The sequence below is a fragment of the Periophthalmus magnuspinnatus genome, chromosome 4 (genome assembly GCF_009829125.3).
Source record: "Periophthalmus magnuspinnatus isolate fPerMag1 chromosome 4, fPerMag1.2.pri, whole genome shotgun sequence".
Taxonomy (NCBI): Eukaryota; Metazoa; Chordata; class Actinopteri; order Gobiiformes; family Gobiidae; genus Periophthalmus; species Periophthalmus magnuspinnatus.
In genome coordinates this window covers 17,012,924-17,028,997 of record NC_047129.1, presented here as the reverse complement: position 1 = coordinate 17,028,997, position 16,074 = coordinate 17,012,924, and the positions used below count along the sequence as shown (strand labels likewise).

The window sequence follows — 16,074 nt, the reverse complement described above, 5'->3', positions numbered from 1 at the left end:
ACCCCCCACCACACATGCGCACACACACACTTATACTCACAGACATGCACACACTCACCCATACCCCCATGCCCTCCTCAACCCACCACACGCACACACACACACATGCAGAAGCACACACGCACGCTTTCACACACACATGCTCATAGACATGCACAGGTTCACACACACACGCACACACACGCCCACACAAACATACACACACACCCATGCACACACTCACACACACGCACTCACACATACATACATGCACACACTGTCACACACATGCTCACATACATACACGCACACATGCACACGTTCTCACACACACGCTCACATACACACACTCGCATATATATACACACACATGCTCACACGCACACACACACTCATGTGGTCCCCTCAGCTGCTGGACGCCAGGACAGCCGTGTCTCCTCCATCTCTGTCCCACTTTCAGCTCGTCACTCCACAGAGACCAGACTGAATAAAGCCTCATTTGAATGTGCTATCTGTGATCTGGCCTCTGCTCTCTCCTCTCAGACGCCTGTACACACAAGAGATTTGTGCAGAATCAGCATTATTTAATACGGAATTTCAACCCAAGACAACTTTTTAAAAATATGGTATTTTCTTCATTTCACTTAAATAATGCTAATATTTGTTTAATGTCTCACCTGCATAGATTAGTTGCAGATTGACAAAAGATGCATGTGAATGTTATTACTGTTAACAACAAAGCCTTACACCGTAGACATGAGTTGTTCTCTTATTAGTGGTAAGCTGCTTCTGTAGTCATATCAGCCCTGGGGCAGACTGACAGAAGTGAGACTGCCGATCTGCGCTATTGGCCCCACCGACCACCTTCAACACTCGCGGACACAGCACACTGGGGAAAGTGTGTGTGTTTTGAAAAAGAAAATGACATCAGAACTTGGTCCGAGCGGGAAACAAACCTGATCTTCGGGTTGGTGGGTCATTGTATATCGCCTTCATTTTCATTCATTCATTGGCTGCAGTGGGACATTGAGTGGCTTTTTACTACCATCTATTGGTAACATCATAAACTACAGACTTTTATTTATTCTATCTGCTCTATTTAAAGCTGCACTGTGTAAGATTCAGCCCTAAATAAACAGAAATATACGCACCTGCTTCATTACAAGTGTTTTATTGCACTACAAAGCCCTGAAACACTCCTGCCTGCTGTACAGAGGCTTGTCTCTCCACGGACCTGATGTGTAACTTTTCTGGTGAAGAGCCTGCTGTCTGCTTGTTTCCATGGAGATGTTCTTACTTTGGCTTAAATATTCCAAACAATGGCAAAAACCTATCTATCTCCATAAACAATGTTCCAAAGTTTTGCTTTAACTTTCAATTTCCATGGAAACAGCAGGTGGAGTGTCTACAGTCATCTCTGGCAATTAGATAAGATAACCTTTATTTGTGCCACAATGGGAAAATTCCACTGGTGCAACGCAGAATTCAAGAACAGCAAGATAACAGAACAATCAACATCATATATGTGACGTATTTTATATCAGTGATGCTGCTTTAATATTTTATCAAGTGTAACTGACTCTTCAGGTTTCATTGTGTGAACAGCTCATGTCTAATCCACAGAAGTGTTCATTAAGTATAGTGACTTTATTAATAATGTACACAAGTTAATATACAAAAATATATATAATAGGGTAATATAGGGAAGACTTACACCTCTGTAAAACAGATAAATACATCACAAAACATATTTCATATACAAGACGTCCACCCTTTGTCCTGTGGAAACATTTCAAATCCATTCTGTTCAAAGATTAAAAAAAAAAAAAGTTTCACCAGTAAAATCTTTGGATTTACATTTTCATTCTCCAATATGTTCAGAATATGTTCAAATTAAAAAGGGAAATGGAATATTATGTGACAAATAATACATAATGTAAGTAGCTTACGTGCATTCATATCATAACTCTTCAAATATACAATCTTCTCTTTTGAAATCCACATCTGTGTGCAGGACTTTATTATGACAGTCTTAGCTCCATCTAGTGGCAGAATCCTGCAGTGCAGTCAGTAGAAAGCGTGATTTTGCAGGATGAACAGAAGAACAAGTGCTGGAGTGTGCATGCCACGGTTCTTTTTGCATCATTCAGGGGCAGGTCCTGGTTCTGGAGCTTCACTTCTTGTGTGACCCAATCATGACCTTAGACACAAAGTTGACAATGGCGCTCGCCGGCTGCTCGGGGTCGTGCTCTGCAAACAGGTGGCACATGTTTTCTGTCTCGCTCTGGGACTTTCTCGCTACAAACCCAAAGATCCTGAAGAAAAGACAAATAGCATCATAAACTCCTTCCATTTGCTCAGAGTTTTGAATCATGTGAGCAGTGTGACTGTGACTCACTTAGCTGTGGACCCGCTGTTTCGTTTCCATCTATTAAACAAAGAAAACATCTTTTTAATATTATGTTACAGCAACACAGCATTCTTGAATTAAGTGTTATTTTCTAAATCAAATAAGTTATTGCTTTAAAAGTACACAATGTAACTTTTCTGGTGGATCATCTACCACCTTTTCTTCATGTAACTGTTACGGCTTTGCATGGTTCCACAGTATGGCATTAAACTATATATATTAAATTTTCTATCTCCATGGAGACATATTGAGAACATGCTTTTCAATACAATAAATTTCTGAGCAACAAAATACATATGGTTTAATGCCATCTGTTGAACAAAGTAATAACATCACCATGGAGACAAGGAGAAGGCAAACCCAGCACCAGAAAAGTAACATAGTGCACCTTTAAGTTAGTAAACACGCCACAGAGAGAAAGATAGGTTAAAAAATATATCTGTGCAGGGTTTTTCAGATACACTGCTTATATTATTGTTCTATTTTCATTAAGTGAAGTAAGTAAAATATATGTTGTGTTTCATGTTTTGTTGTGTAAGTGTGTAGCATCAGGACACTCACTTTCTGCCCTGTGGATCCAGAGAACAGAAGATGACGGTGTTAACGGCATAATGTCTCCTGAAGAACAGCCTGTCAACACAAAAACACAAAAACACAAAAGCACAAAAGTTAAACTTGTTACATATTGTGCATATTGTACATTGTGTGAAGACTTAGAGCAGTGTTTCCCATAGATTCCAGGGAGACTAAAGTGGCATAAATACTTTTCATTTGAACAGTTTCAAATCCCATATATACTCATAGTAGTAGTAGTAGTAGTAGTTGAGTAGTTTCACTTAGCACCCCCTTCAGACAGATATACAACAATGACCTTCAGAACCCTGTCAGAGCTGAAGAAGCTCCGTGGATTGGCAAAACGTACTCACTCTTAAAAAGCTCAATTATCTTTTTGCTAACTATGTTAATATGTAGTAGTATGTAGTATCATACTGCGTATATTTCATCTTTAAAGGTATTATGTAACTACTTGATCCCATGGAAATAGAAAGTTAAACCCATGCTTCAAAACATTCTCTGTGGAGCTAGATACGTTTTATGCCATAGTGGGAAATATTATAGCGAAAGGAACAATATTTCCACGGAAACAAGCAAATAAGAGTCAGGTTTGTGGAAATGCAAGCCCGCTCTGAGTAAGGACATAAGTTTTTCAGTGCTATGAACGAAAACAAAATGGAAAAAAAAAACATGCTTTAATTTTGGCTTATTTCTGACTAGAAGTTACATACTGTGGCTTTAAGGAGTCCACTACACTACTGTATATGATAGGTAATAGTGTGATTTTGTGACGCCAACATAGACTCCTGTATCAGAAAGAAACACTGAAACACTTGAAGATGAGTATTATTACGTATTGTATTATAATGAGTGTGTATTGACTGACTTCCTCTGGTTGTCCGTGAGCGTGATGCCCTGCGCTGACACTTTGAAGTGGACCACAGTGGAGGGAGGAGGGGGGTCCTTGGCCAGTGTCACTGTGGTGGCCTTTTGAACTGCCTGCAGACCAGTCAGAGACTCCAACTCCACGGAGCCCAGGTACCACACGTTACATGCTGCACAGAAGAACACAGACATACACTGAAGTTACCATCTCAAACAGCTGGAGATTAGGGATGTAACAGTGAAATATCGTGATATCGTATCGCCAAAAGTCTCACAGTAATATTGTGGGCTGTCACAATATATCAAATTATAAGAATCTTTAGCTATGGTGCAGCATCAGCTAAAAAACAATTACCATATTTGCCAGTCTATAAGTAGCACTTTTTTTTTATAGTTTGGCCGTGGGTGGGACTTATACTCAGATGTGATCTATATGTAAATATATATACTCGTAAATACCGTAAATACACCATGATCCTTTGCTCTGTTGAAATGTAGACTACATGAAGAAATAACTATTAAGCACTTTTAAATCAGAACTTTTTGAATTATGACAGAACCATCAACACTTTTTAATGGGAACAACTTGTATATTCACAATTTTGTTATATCACATTAAATATTGCACCAAGAGATTTGGATATCGATACTTCCCTATTGGACACAGCGTAAAACACAATACGATCATACCTGCTCCTTGTTTTAAAAGTTCTGCTGCTGAATTTGTTGCTGTTTGTGGACTTGAGTCATTCAGCTCCTCCATTGGGTCTAAAAAAAATTGAAATGTTAATAGAGCAATAAGAAATAATTTTATGAGTAGTGTCAGCCACAGAGTTAGTGATGTACCTCTGTCGGGCAGGATGAGTTTGCAGGGCAGAGCCAGAGGGGTGATGGAATGCTGGCACACAAGAGCTGTGAGGCTTCCTGTCATGAAAAAAGTGAAGGGGAAAAAAAGAAAAAAAAAAGTCAAATGGCTTGCGCTTCAGTCAGCTGACCAGTAGGGGGAGGCAGAGGAAACTTAAATTTCCTCATTGTGCCTTTATGTACTGTTTCTGTGCTGGTGGACCATTAAGACTAACTAAACTGCTGAGGTCTGCACTTTCAAATGTCAGCCTGAATGTTCTGCAGCTAAAGCACTATAGGTCCAGGTTTACGACATGACATGAATCGCATCCTGTTGAGTCGAGTATGACACATGCAAATGTGAGTGTGTGATGCTCTTACCAAAGTAGGGCTCATTTGGACAGCCTTTGAGACGGACTCCTTTTTGTGTGCACTCGATCAGGAAGTGTCTGACCAGCTCATTGGACAGGTCTCCAGCTGTGCAAAAACAGATAAAAATAAAATAAACATATGATTTCTTTAGTATAATTACATTTTGTTTAGAATTTCTTTCTTTTCTTTCTTTCGTTCAGTCTTTATTTGTCAGGGACCATGTACAAATTCATTAATCTTACAAAAGAAAAGATGATTTGTACTAGATTTACAGTCTCAATTCAACCTTAACATTAGCAGTTAATACAATAAAAATGTCCCCATGTCTAACGTTAATGTGTTTCCTACAGTCCAAACTGATATAAAAAATGCTTAATCTCTTTTAAAAACATGTACATACCCTTTTTACTCTGCTGCACCACTGAAGGAGGGGGCGTGGCCACCTTCATCGCCAGCCCATATGCCCCACGGAATGAATGACTGTCTCTGACAATGAAAGAACCTGGCTCTTTGTCCTTTAGCAGGGCGATAGCTGCTCAGGGTCAGCACCAGGGGAAACACAGATAAGCTACAGTTACAACAATATCGAGTTTGGTCTGGAGAAGAAGGGAACATTTGCACAACAGTCTATTCTTGGAGCTTTGTTGGAATTGCTGCCCAAAGCCAATATTTACCTTGGTCTCGTGAAATGTCAGGCTTGTACCAGAACTTGGATGTGTCCTGAACAAACTTCACAGTGTCTTGCTTACTGCCGAATTCTGCAAAACAAATATTACATCCAAATAATGAAGTTAACCAACATAAAACTTACATTACAATTTGAGTTTCACACAAATACTAGAAATAGGAGAAGCCAGACTGATGTGAACACACCTGGTCCTGGTGACGGGGCCCCTCCCAGACCTCGGAGCGGGTCTGGACTCATGGAGGAGGAGAAGGGGAGGCTGAGGCTGCTGCCGCTGTGAGGGCTGGAGAACCCGCTTAAAGAGGGAGAGCGTGATCCCAAGTCGCTCACCTCGCCCGCCCTCCTCTTCTCAGGCAACAGGGGGGGCAATCCTGCATCCCCAATCAAACCCAGCCCCTCCAAGCCCTCCATGGCCTCTAGCAAGCTGTGCTCCAGGCTGCCATTCCCCAACAGAGAGGAGAGGTCAGTGCTGTCTGTCTGTCTGCCCCCCAGAAACTTCAGAGCCCCCCGGGGAGAGCTGTGAGCTTTGGGGGAGTTGAGGGACAGAGGGGGAGATGACTGTGAGGGACGTGGAGAGTTTAAGGAGTTTGGGCTTCGGTCCTGCCAGACTGGAGGAGATGTGGAACTGCAAGACAAAAAGTACATTGAAACATTCATCTGGATCCACTAAAATGCACATTGTGAAAAACAAGTGCACATGTGACTCAAATCCTGTTAATGTCTAGCTGTGGTTACTCTTCATACTAGCTAGACTTTAGCCTCAGTGCTGTATGTTTGCAAGTTTTCTCCCCGACATAACCCACAATGTCGATGAAACGTTCTGCACCGATAAAGGCACCTAGGAAGGTTTGAACTTTGAGAGTGTTTAAACAAGAGAGAAATGTGAGAAAATGTTAATGCCTGTCTGAGAAAAGTGTATAAAATGTGTAGTGAGGGATTTTACAGCTGCAAAACATATAGAATAATTGTAAAAAAAAAAAATAAAGCTGACTACTTTGCAGATTTCACCTGTTGCGGGTTAATTTTAGAATGTGACCCTCGCGATAAATGAGCGACCACTGTACAATAGAAATAATAAAGAAATATAATAGTTAATTTAAAAGTTCACTTAGGGGTTAAGTGTTGGGGTTAGGGTCTAGTTAGTACTTCACTCATATTGTCTAGTACAGTGGTTCTTAACCTGGGTTCGACCAAACCCTAGGGGTTCGGTGAGTCACTCTCAGGGGTTCGGCGGAGGTCAAGACATGCACCCAACTCATATGATTTGCGGACTGCGAGCGTCTCCAGACGCTGGCCGTGTCCCAATTTGACAGATGCACCCTTTTATGTGCCTATCGAAGTACCCGCCCGACTTAAATGCGCCGTTCGAACGCAGCAAGCATTTAAGGGCACTTTGGTAAATTGAGACACAGCATGAGACAAGGCCAGAGTGATGCCCAGGCATTGACTGGGAGGACCCCGGCGACAACTGCGCTCTGATTGGACATCTTCGAGGCACCACGGAAGCAAGCACATTACCATAATGACAGTAACATATTTAAAGAGCCCCATGCCTCTGCTTTGACATGAATTTACATGAGAGCACAATTGGTTGTGGAGTTAAGGTATGGGTTAAAATGTTAAAAATAATAAATAGCATAAATACAATAAGTTCATTATTGGAATACATAAGATTAAAAATTTAAATCATTTCAGTGTGGTAGTATTAAAAAGGTTATGTGTTTGTGAAAAGGTATCTATGTAATTTGTTCATGCATTGTATTGGTTTTATTCTTTGAACACAGTAATGTTAATGCACAGTTCATTTTGTGCACCAGTAAAACATACATGTGTCTTGAATTTGAAAAAAAAATCGTATTTTATTTTTCAATAAAGAAGGGTTCGGTGAATGTGCATATGAAACTGGTGGGGTTCAGTACCTCCAACAAGGTTAAGAACCACTGGTCTAGTATGAAAGTGGCATGTGTGTGAGTGAGTTGGTGATCGGAGTCTTAAGTCACTTCTGTTAGTCTGTCCCAGGGCAGCTGTGACTCTGTAAAGCTGTAAAGTGTCTTGGAGTGTTGAGTGTGGGGTAAATTGTAATTAAACCTGAATCATTTTAAACTATTTGTTCATGGTAAATTGAGTATTTCTTCCTGTTTATTAAGGAAAATTAGGTGCAGTTGTTAAAAATGACCACTTCATGTTTAGACAGACATAAGAACAGCTCCACATAGCTGTTTTCCATTCATCCAAGCAATTCCTGTATGGAGAAGTGGAGCTGTGCCTTTAGAAATACACAGACACAAACAGATCAGACTATGTAGACATTTCCACTGCAGTCCTGTAATTACGCTCGATAAGACGCTCTTTTACATGTGTGACAGATCTGTGTAGTACTGTAGTATCAGCTCTGGTGTCTGTACATACCTGTCTGTGTGGGGGAGGGGACTGTTGGACGACACTGAGTACATAGAACCAAAGATCCTCTGACAGGAAGCAGAGGGCACGTCTCCGTCTATGGCTCCGCTGCCATGGTTCATACTGTCCAGGAAACTCCGGGAATCTGACGAAGAAGAAGAAGAAGAAGAAGAAGAGTAAAACATGTAAAATAACGACAGATCTGCCAGTGTCGACATTAAAACCTCCAGGTGTAGTAAAAATTCCCAGGATATGACTCGGCCTTTTCCATAAACGATAATAACCGCCTGCATTCCGGGGCCTCGTGTTTGTTTGCGTTGGTGCCATTCTCATGTTTGAAGAGGAAACACACCTCTTCTGTCAACTTCCAGATTTTCTTCAAAAAAATGAAAAAAATCTGGATTTTTTTTAAGAAGAGACATTTTAGTTTCTGTTTACAATAATATCTAATAAATATCTAATAAAGGAGATAGAGGAAAATAGGTTCTGAACTGTAAGAAGAAGAGCATATAGTGCATGTTTTATCTTAATTATTAAAGTGGAAGAAGTAGAAGTGGTGGAAGAAGTACTCAGTTTTGTTAAGTAAAAGTACAGATACTGGAGCAAAAAAAAAAAAAAAAAAAAAAAAAATTAATTAAAAAAAAAAAGTAAAAGTATCACATGAAAAAATCTGTACCTATTTAAAAAAGTACATAAAGAGTGAAACGTAAAAGTATTACACATGTTGAGGTTTTATAACGTTTCAAATGTAGTGATTTTTAAAAAGATTTGAGCTGAAATTTGTTCAACAGAAACTACTGAATTAAGATTTTTTTTTTTCTAGCTGTTTTTATTTGTATATTTTGTTTTGCTCGAACTATGAATGTGATAAAAAATAAATAAACCCTCAACCTTTTCAGCAGGTCTCAAACAATTATGAAAAATACTTTTACTTTTCAATCCTGTTCAAAAATGTAGTGGAGTAGAAAGTACAAATACTGCTCTCAAATGTCATGAGGTAAAAGTAAAAAGTATCCACATTGAAATGTACTTAAGTAAAGTACAGATACCTACAATTTTTACTCAAGTACAGTACTTTACTACTTTTACTTTGTCACGTTCCACCTTTAGAAATACTATATAAAAAAACAACTTAAATTAAAAACAGCCTCTAGTTCTTCTGTGACCATAGTGTAATCTCATACTCATTACTGTAACTGCCATGAATCCCAAATTGTCATAAATTATACGTTTTTGTGTAGTTGTGTAGTTGTAGAGAGATTACTAGTCAAGAGGTTTGATGACGTGGAGTAGTGTGGATTACATCTCAGTATTTTGTACGAAGCAAATGACAGCGATCGGTATTATAGTTTTAGTTAAAAGTAGAAAAAGTAGATTAGTTATTACTCAAAATATCAATGAACACAGACAGAACCACAACAACAGAAATAACATGCTCGTTTGGAACATTACGTGGCAAGTTTGTCCCATGTTTCATTTTTACTCAGCTCTTGTTCAGCTATTAAAATCATAGAATTATACTTGTATACATCCAAAAGCACAAATGTGTTATATTTAGACATGTTTCTATATGTCCTTCTTCCAGGGCAGCTTATGGGGGGTAGCACAGTGTTGAATGCCCCAACATGCTAACATGACATCCTGACTGACGGACAACAGTGTGTTTCATTCAGCAAACACGAGAGCAGCCAGTGAAGTGCGGTGAGTCACTCTGAACAGTCACTCTTCATAAAGGGCCCCTTGTTCTGGGCCCCTCCGCCCCCCGCCGCTCCTGTTCCTACAACTATTCCAGGACGCTGGGATGGAGGAACTCGGAACTCGGAATTATCCATCGTTGTATTGATTTTAAAGAGTGGCTTACATAACGACATGCGCTAATGAGGTTTGGGCACAGTGGTTCTTAAACTCCTACAACGTTTTGTCCAGTTGACAGATTTAACTTTCGTCTTTTGCGATGAATCAGACCTGGAAGACTGAGGGATTACACAGACAGCCCCTATAGACAACACAATGAACCCAACACACAGTAAATGGGCTTTCTTTGGTGGTACTCGAGAAGTACTTTGGTTAGTTTAGACCCATTTAGAACTGGTGTGGTCCTGGTTCAGACATGGTTACGTCTAAAGTTTAATCTGGGCTTTAATAGGTTTGATTAAAGAGTATTTGGAAAAACTTTGGTGCAAAAAATGTGAAATAAAGAAGGACATTGAGTAATGACAGCGTTTGGCTTAAAGGTGCACTATGTAACAACCTGTTTGTCTCTATGGAGATGCTATTGCTGTGGCATTAAACATATCTTGCTTTTATTAAATTACAGAGTTTTTACTGCTCAAATGAAACCCTTGACAAACATGCATTCTTATTCTGAGCGGTGTCGTCTACAGAACTTCTCCTGGTTTTACTTGTCTCCATGGATATAGATAAGTTTAATGCCATTCTGAGGAACATTCTAAGCCGTGCTAAGCAGTGATCCCCATGGAGACATGAGGTGATGTTCCTTGCACCATAAAGCTTACGTAGTGCACCTTTTAACTTCTAAATATTCAACAACTAAAATAACTCTTTGCTGATAGGTCGCTGAGTGCACAGAATTATGTCACTGTAAAACACTCTGTGCATTCATCATTTAAATAAATCAGCTATAAATTGAATTTCGTGCATAAGACATTACAGTTTGAATGGTAACTTTACCCTTTGGTATGTGTGTTAGATGAACACATTTAAGATCTGATTTTCTCATTGCTAGCTCCATCCCACACGGTGCCGTCTGCATTATCCACGGAGTCTCACATGACCCTGAGTGTGAACACAGAGACAGCTGTGCTAAGCTTTGACATCACCATGTTAAAGCACACGCATGTAATCCAACTGTCCACATCTACAGCACAGGGCTGCACTGAGAACACATCACCTACAATACTCTGGTTTAAGTTGCACTGTGTAACTTTTCTGATATGGCTCTTTCGCCTCCTTGTCACCATGGACATGTTACTGCTTTGCCTGGGATGTCCCAGAGTAAGGCTTTTTTTTCCCCCTTTCTTTCTTTCTTTCTTTCTTTCTTTCTTTCTCTCTCCCTCACTCTCTCTCTCTCTCCCCTTATCTCTCTCTCTGTCTCTCTCTCCTTCTCCCCTCTCCCTTCCCCTCTCTGTCTCCCTCTCTCTCTCCCCTTCTCTCTCTCTGTCTCTCTCTCTCCCCCCCTCTCTCTGTCTCTCTCCCTCCCCTTCTCTCTCTCTCTTTCTCCTTCTCTCTCCCCATCTCTCTCTCCCTCTCCCTTCCCCTCTCTGTCTCCCTCTCTCTTTCCCTCTCTCTCTCTCCCTCCCTCCCCCTCTCTCCGTCTCTCTCCCCTCCCCTGTCCCCCCTCTGTCTCTCCCTCTCTCTCTCTCTCTCTCCTCCTCTCTCTCTCTCCCTCCTCACTCTCTCCCTCCTCACTCTCTCCCTCCTCACTCTCTCCCTCTCTCTCTCTCTCTCTCTCTCTCTCTCTTCCTCTCTCTTTCTCTCTCTCTCTCTCCCCCTTTCCCTCTCCCTCTCTTTCTCTCCCTCTCTATCTCTCTATCTCCATGGAGACAAGTAGGTAACAGCAGCAGGGGAGGTTACAGATCAGATTTATGGAGCGGTGACCACACTCACAGTATGAATGCATGTTTTCCAAAGTATTTTTGAGCAGTAAAAACACCTGTAATTGAACAACAGCGGATAGAAGATTTAAATAGATGTGGATATAAAACTTGAGAGTGTCTATCTGCTGCAGAAACCTCACACAGAGATAACACAACTTGTGCTGATTTTCTGTGTGTTTGAACTTGTCCATTGCCCTAATCATGTCACAATGAACGACAGGTTACCCTCAACATGAACTTTCTGGGTTCAAAGGTCAAGTGCTTTAAGCAGGTTGCAAAGAGTCAGCTTCCAAGTTTGAACAAATGACATGGAAAAGAGTCAATCCAGACATGGAGAACCCAACGAATGTAGGGTAATTCAGATTCTGTCTTGAGCAGTAAACATGAACACAAACATAAAGAGGGGAGCAGGGTTCAGGGCTGTGGAGGAGCAGGGTTCAGGGCTGTGGAGGAGCAGGGTTCAGGGCCGTGGAGGAGCAGGGTTCAGAGCCGTGGAGGAGCAGGGTTCAGAGCCGTGGAGGAGCAGGGTTCAGGGCCGTGGAGGAGCAGGGTTCAGAGCCGTGGAGGAGCAGGGTTCAGGGTTGTGGAGGAGCAGGCTTCAGGGCTGTGGAGGAGCAGGCTTCAGGGCTGTGGAGGAGCAGGCTTCAGGGCTGTGGAGGAGCAGGCTTCAGGGCTGGGGACGAGCCCTTGTTTCCCACACTTGCTGTTAGTTTTCTCTGGGGAGGATTTCCCAGAAACAGCTCCAGTGTTCCCACGGCTGTTCCTCTCTGTGGTCGGCCGCGTCACCACCCGCTTCAGCTCGTCTACTTAATTACAGAATAGTCATCACTGTGGCAACACCAAACTGACCCCACCTTGACCTCCAACCTTCAGCTCATTATTGCACTTTTTTACAATAAAACCTAAACCATGCCACTCCGTATCCATAGTTACTCATGAAATTAAGCCACAAGGAGAAGAATATGAAAATATAACCAGGATAAATCATGGACCCAATGCCTGAGTGAATATGAAACTATATCTTATATTTGAACTCAGACGAGACATTATCCCTCTGTGCCAAGAAAATATACCTTAAATATCACCTTGTTCACAATAGCTAGCTGTCAAAAAACAAAATAAACAACCTATTAAAATCAAATGCATTAAAATAAAGACCACACAATTATATTTATATGTAGAATACTTCTGTTGTTTTAATATTTATTATGCCTCAACATCATCATTAGCGTTAGCACTGAGACACAAACACGTCTCTTTCTAAACACAAGTGTCCTCCACTGAAGTATTCATTTTATTTGTGTAGTTTTTAACATGTGGTCTGTGACATGCACCTGCAGCTCCCTGTCCACTGTTTGACCCTAACCCCTTAACCTCTGACCCCTGACTCCTCACCCACCTGCAGCTCCCTGTCCACTGTCTGATCTTTAAATATTTATTCATTTTAGCTTGACTCTGCAAAAACCTGATAGAGATAAAACTGGACAGGAAGTAGTGACGCTAACAGTGATGTTGAGGGCGCTGTTGTGCACAGAATCTATTATGGAGAACATTTCTATTATTTTGTATGATAAAAAAAAGTCAGCATTAAGGGCTGGTAATAAATATCTCATCTGGGTTTTTAGTATTGCTCAAAAAGTATATGCACTCCAAAATAATATACCCTTGACTGAAAGTTTTCCTTATACGCTACATTTTTGGATGGATATTTTGATTTCATTTTGCTCATCTAATCACTGCGGCTGTGCTCTGTTTGTGAGACAGACAGGAAAACTCCCACAAGGCTAATGGAACGTTCTATTTATATCATTTCTTTCATTAAAAAAAAAAAAAAAAGTGTGAACATGCCACGGTGGACATCTGACTTTGCACATTTCACCTTCCAAAAACAGTATTCAAACTCTTCTGAAAACACTGGAGTTTGTGCTGAATAATTAGTGTTTTTCCACATTAACTTTATCAAGCGCTGGTCTGTCCCTGTTCTGTCTGGGCACAGCGCTGGGTGCACTACACAAAGCCTCCTCAGTTTCAGTTGAACCAGGCTAACCCGTTCCAGATGGCACTGTACCATGTGGGCACCGCTGGCATCCTTCCTCATCCAATCACAAAAGTCTCCAAAACTTCACCTTTTCAGACTATTCTGGGCACAAAATGCAATATTATAAATCAATAAAACTGCCGTGAGTCTTTTTATAGAGGTAATATTTTCCAGATTTCCACGGAGCAGGTCGGAATGAAAGAAAAACAGGACAAATACAAGTGATGAGAAGCAGGAGCCGTGTGTTGTGTCTGACAGGGAGCGCTTGTTTTTCCATCCCAGCTGTATCATAAATATACATGTTGTAATAATCGTGAAGTATTGTCTGGATAAAATGTCGAATGTAAACACTATTATTGAAGACTGACAGGAAAGAGGTATCCAAGTATAACCCAGATCTAAACCAGATATAAACTAGATCCAAACCAGATCGCCGGAAAATAGCAATGAGATTTTAGTTTAGTGTTTCATTTTTAAACTTTAAAGATTAGATTTAAGATATTAGATTTAGGAAATATTGTAGCAAAACCGTTTATGCTTTGGCAGTAGAGACGTTGGCAAGAGAGACTTTGGAACCTGTGTAAACTTAAGAGCCAGTACAGTTGTCCCTCGCTATAACACGGTTCATCTTTCCCGGCCTCACTGTTTCGTGGATTTTCTTTTACAGTGTATGAATGTGCATTGTGTTCTTCGTTCTGATTGTCTAAAGGACTGTAGACCATTGTCCATCAGTCTCCTCTGTGCCGTGTCTCCTGTACAGTACAGAATGTGTTCAGCCAAGTTTACATAAATGTTGGATCGCAGTGTGACTCTGAAGTGCTGTATGTCTGCGAGTTTTCTCCCCAACAAAACCCACAATGTCGATGAAACGTTCTGCACCCACAAAGGCGCCTACGAAGGGTTGAACTTTGAGAGTGTTTAAACAAGAGAGAAATGTGCGAAAATGTTAATGCATGTGTGAGAAAAGTGTATAAAGTGTGTGGTGAGGGGTTTTACAGCCGCAAAACATATAGAATAAATGTAAAAAATAAAGCTGATTACTTTGCGGATTTTGCCTATTGAGGGTTATTTTTAGAAGGTGACCCCCCACGATAAACGAAGAACCGCTGTACAACATTTTAGTTAACTTTGAACCAAACAGTAAAGGTGCATTTAAAGCAGACCTATTGTGCTGGGGTATATTATATAGCTATAATCTGTGACACCTGTGGATCATTATGTTATAATTTGGACATTTTAAATCACAATATTCATTTAAAACGTCTTTATAAAAGAAAACTGCGGTGCCCAATGGGAGCTGATGTAAGCGATTAAAGATTCCTCCAACATACATGAATCACTCCAAATACAACTTCAGAGGGTAAATGAGAAGGAAACAACCCTGACATGGCTAAAAGCTCTGAAAAGTCAGTTTTGCAAGATAAATCAGATTTTGTGAAAATAAATCTGAAGTCTTCTGGTAAAGGTTCTATCACCTGCTTGTCTCATGAAAATGTTATTGCTCTGCCAGAAATGTCCCACAGTATGATCTAAACTCATCCATCTTGCATATTTATTACAGGTGTTTTTATCACCCAAAATACTTGGTTTGATGGTGTCCTCTGTCTCCATGGAAATTACGTTTTAGGCCATTCTGTTGAACGTTTCAGGTGAAATATCATCATCTCATCAAACGTTTGAGATCCTTCATTTAAAAAAAACTTACATTGAGTGAGTTTTCATATTAATTCCAATTCTTCCAACACATCTCAAAATAGGGGACCGTTGTGAAATTACAAAATATATCACTATTGGAATCCTCCCTTTATGTCCAAAATGAGATTGTGGTCATGTTTTGTTTCCTTTAAAAATGTCACTACTTTTTGTACAGTACAGCCTCCTCCTCCTCCTCCTCCTCCTCCTCCTCCTTGAGCCTGTTCCAGCTGCTGACAGAGATCACAGAGCAGCCGCGGGGAGGAGGAAGAGGAGCTCTGAGGGAGGAAGACACCTGCTGGCCCCATACATTATACTGTGTCATACTCTCAAGAGTTACATTCACAGGACTGACAGTTCAAGGGCTGTTATTTACTTGACAATGGGACCAATCCAACGGAAAAAGTCACGAGTGAATGTGTCAGTCCGTCTGGGTCAATCCCAAAGGCAACGAATGTAAAAACACAACAAAAATGACCCCATACTACTCTGTATCTATGTGTAGATTCTCAGATAGTGAAGCTACAGTGTCACCTATGCAGCAAATACTACGCTATTAACACTCTTTATAAATCAACGTTGTACTTTGCTAACAGTG

General features: G+C 40.7%; 1 protein-coding gene across 2 annotated transcripts in view; it reads right to left on the bottom strand.

The window, feature by feature from the left end:
* Positions 1-1,611: 1,611 nt before the first annotated feature.
* Positions 1,612-16,074, bottom strand: part of si:ch211-191a24.3 (tensin-3) — a 64,380-nt gene continuing 49,917 nt past the window's right edge. For both annotated transcript variants that reach the window (XM_033964887.2, XM_055221433.1), the window contains 11 exons: positions 8,139-8,274; positions 5,918-6,354; positions 5,719-5,802; positions 5,445-5,576; positions 5,054-5,149; positions 4,676-4,753; positions 4,520-4,597; positions 3,831-3,999; positions 2,951-3,019; positions 2,378-2,407; positions 1,612-2,294 (listed from right to left, as the gene is read on the bottom strand). In XM_033964887.2, coding sequence (XP_033820778.1) covers positions 2,153-2,294; positions 2,378-2,407; positions 2,951-3,019; positions 3,831-3,999; positions 4,520-4,597; positions 4,676-4,753; positions 5,054-5,149; positions 5,445-5,576; positions 5,719-5,802; positions 5,918-6,354; positions 8,139-8,274 — 1,451 coding nt within the window. In that variant the 3' untranslated portion in view covers positions 1,612-2,152. The remainder of the gene's footprint in view (positions 2,295-2,377; positions 2,408-2,950; positions 3,020-3,830; positions 4,000-4,519; positions 4,598-4,675; positions 4,754-5,053; positions 5,150-5,444; positions 5,577-5,718; positions 5,803-5,917; positions 6,355-8,138; positions 8,275-16,074) is intronic.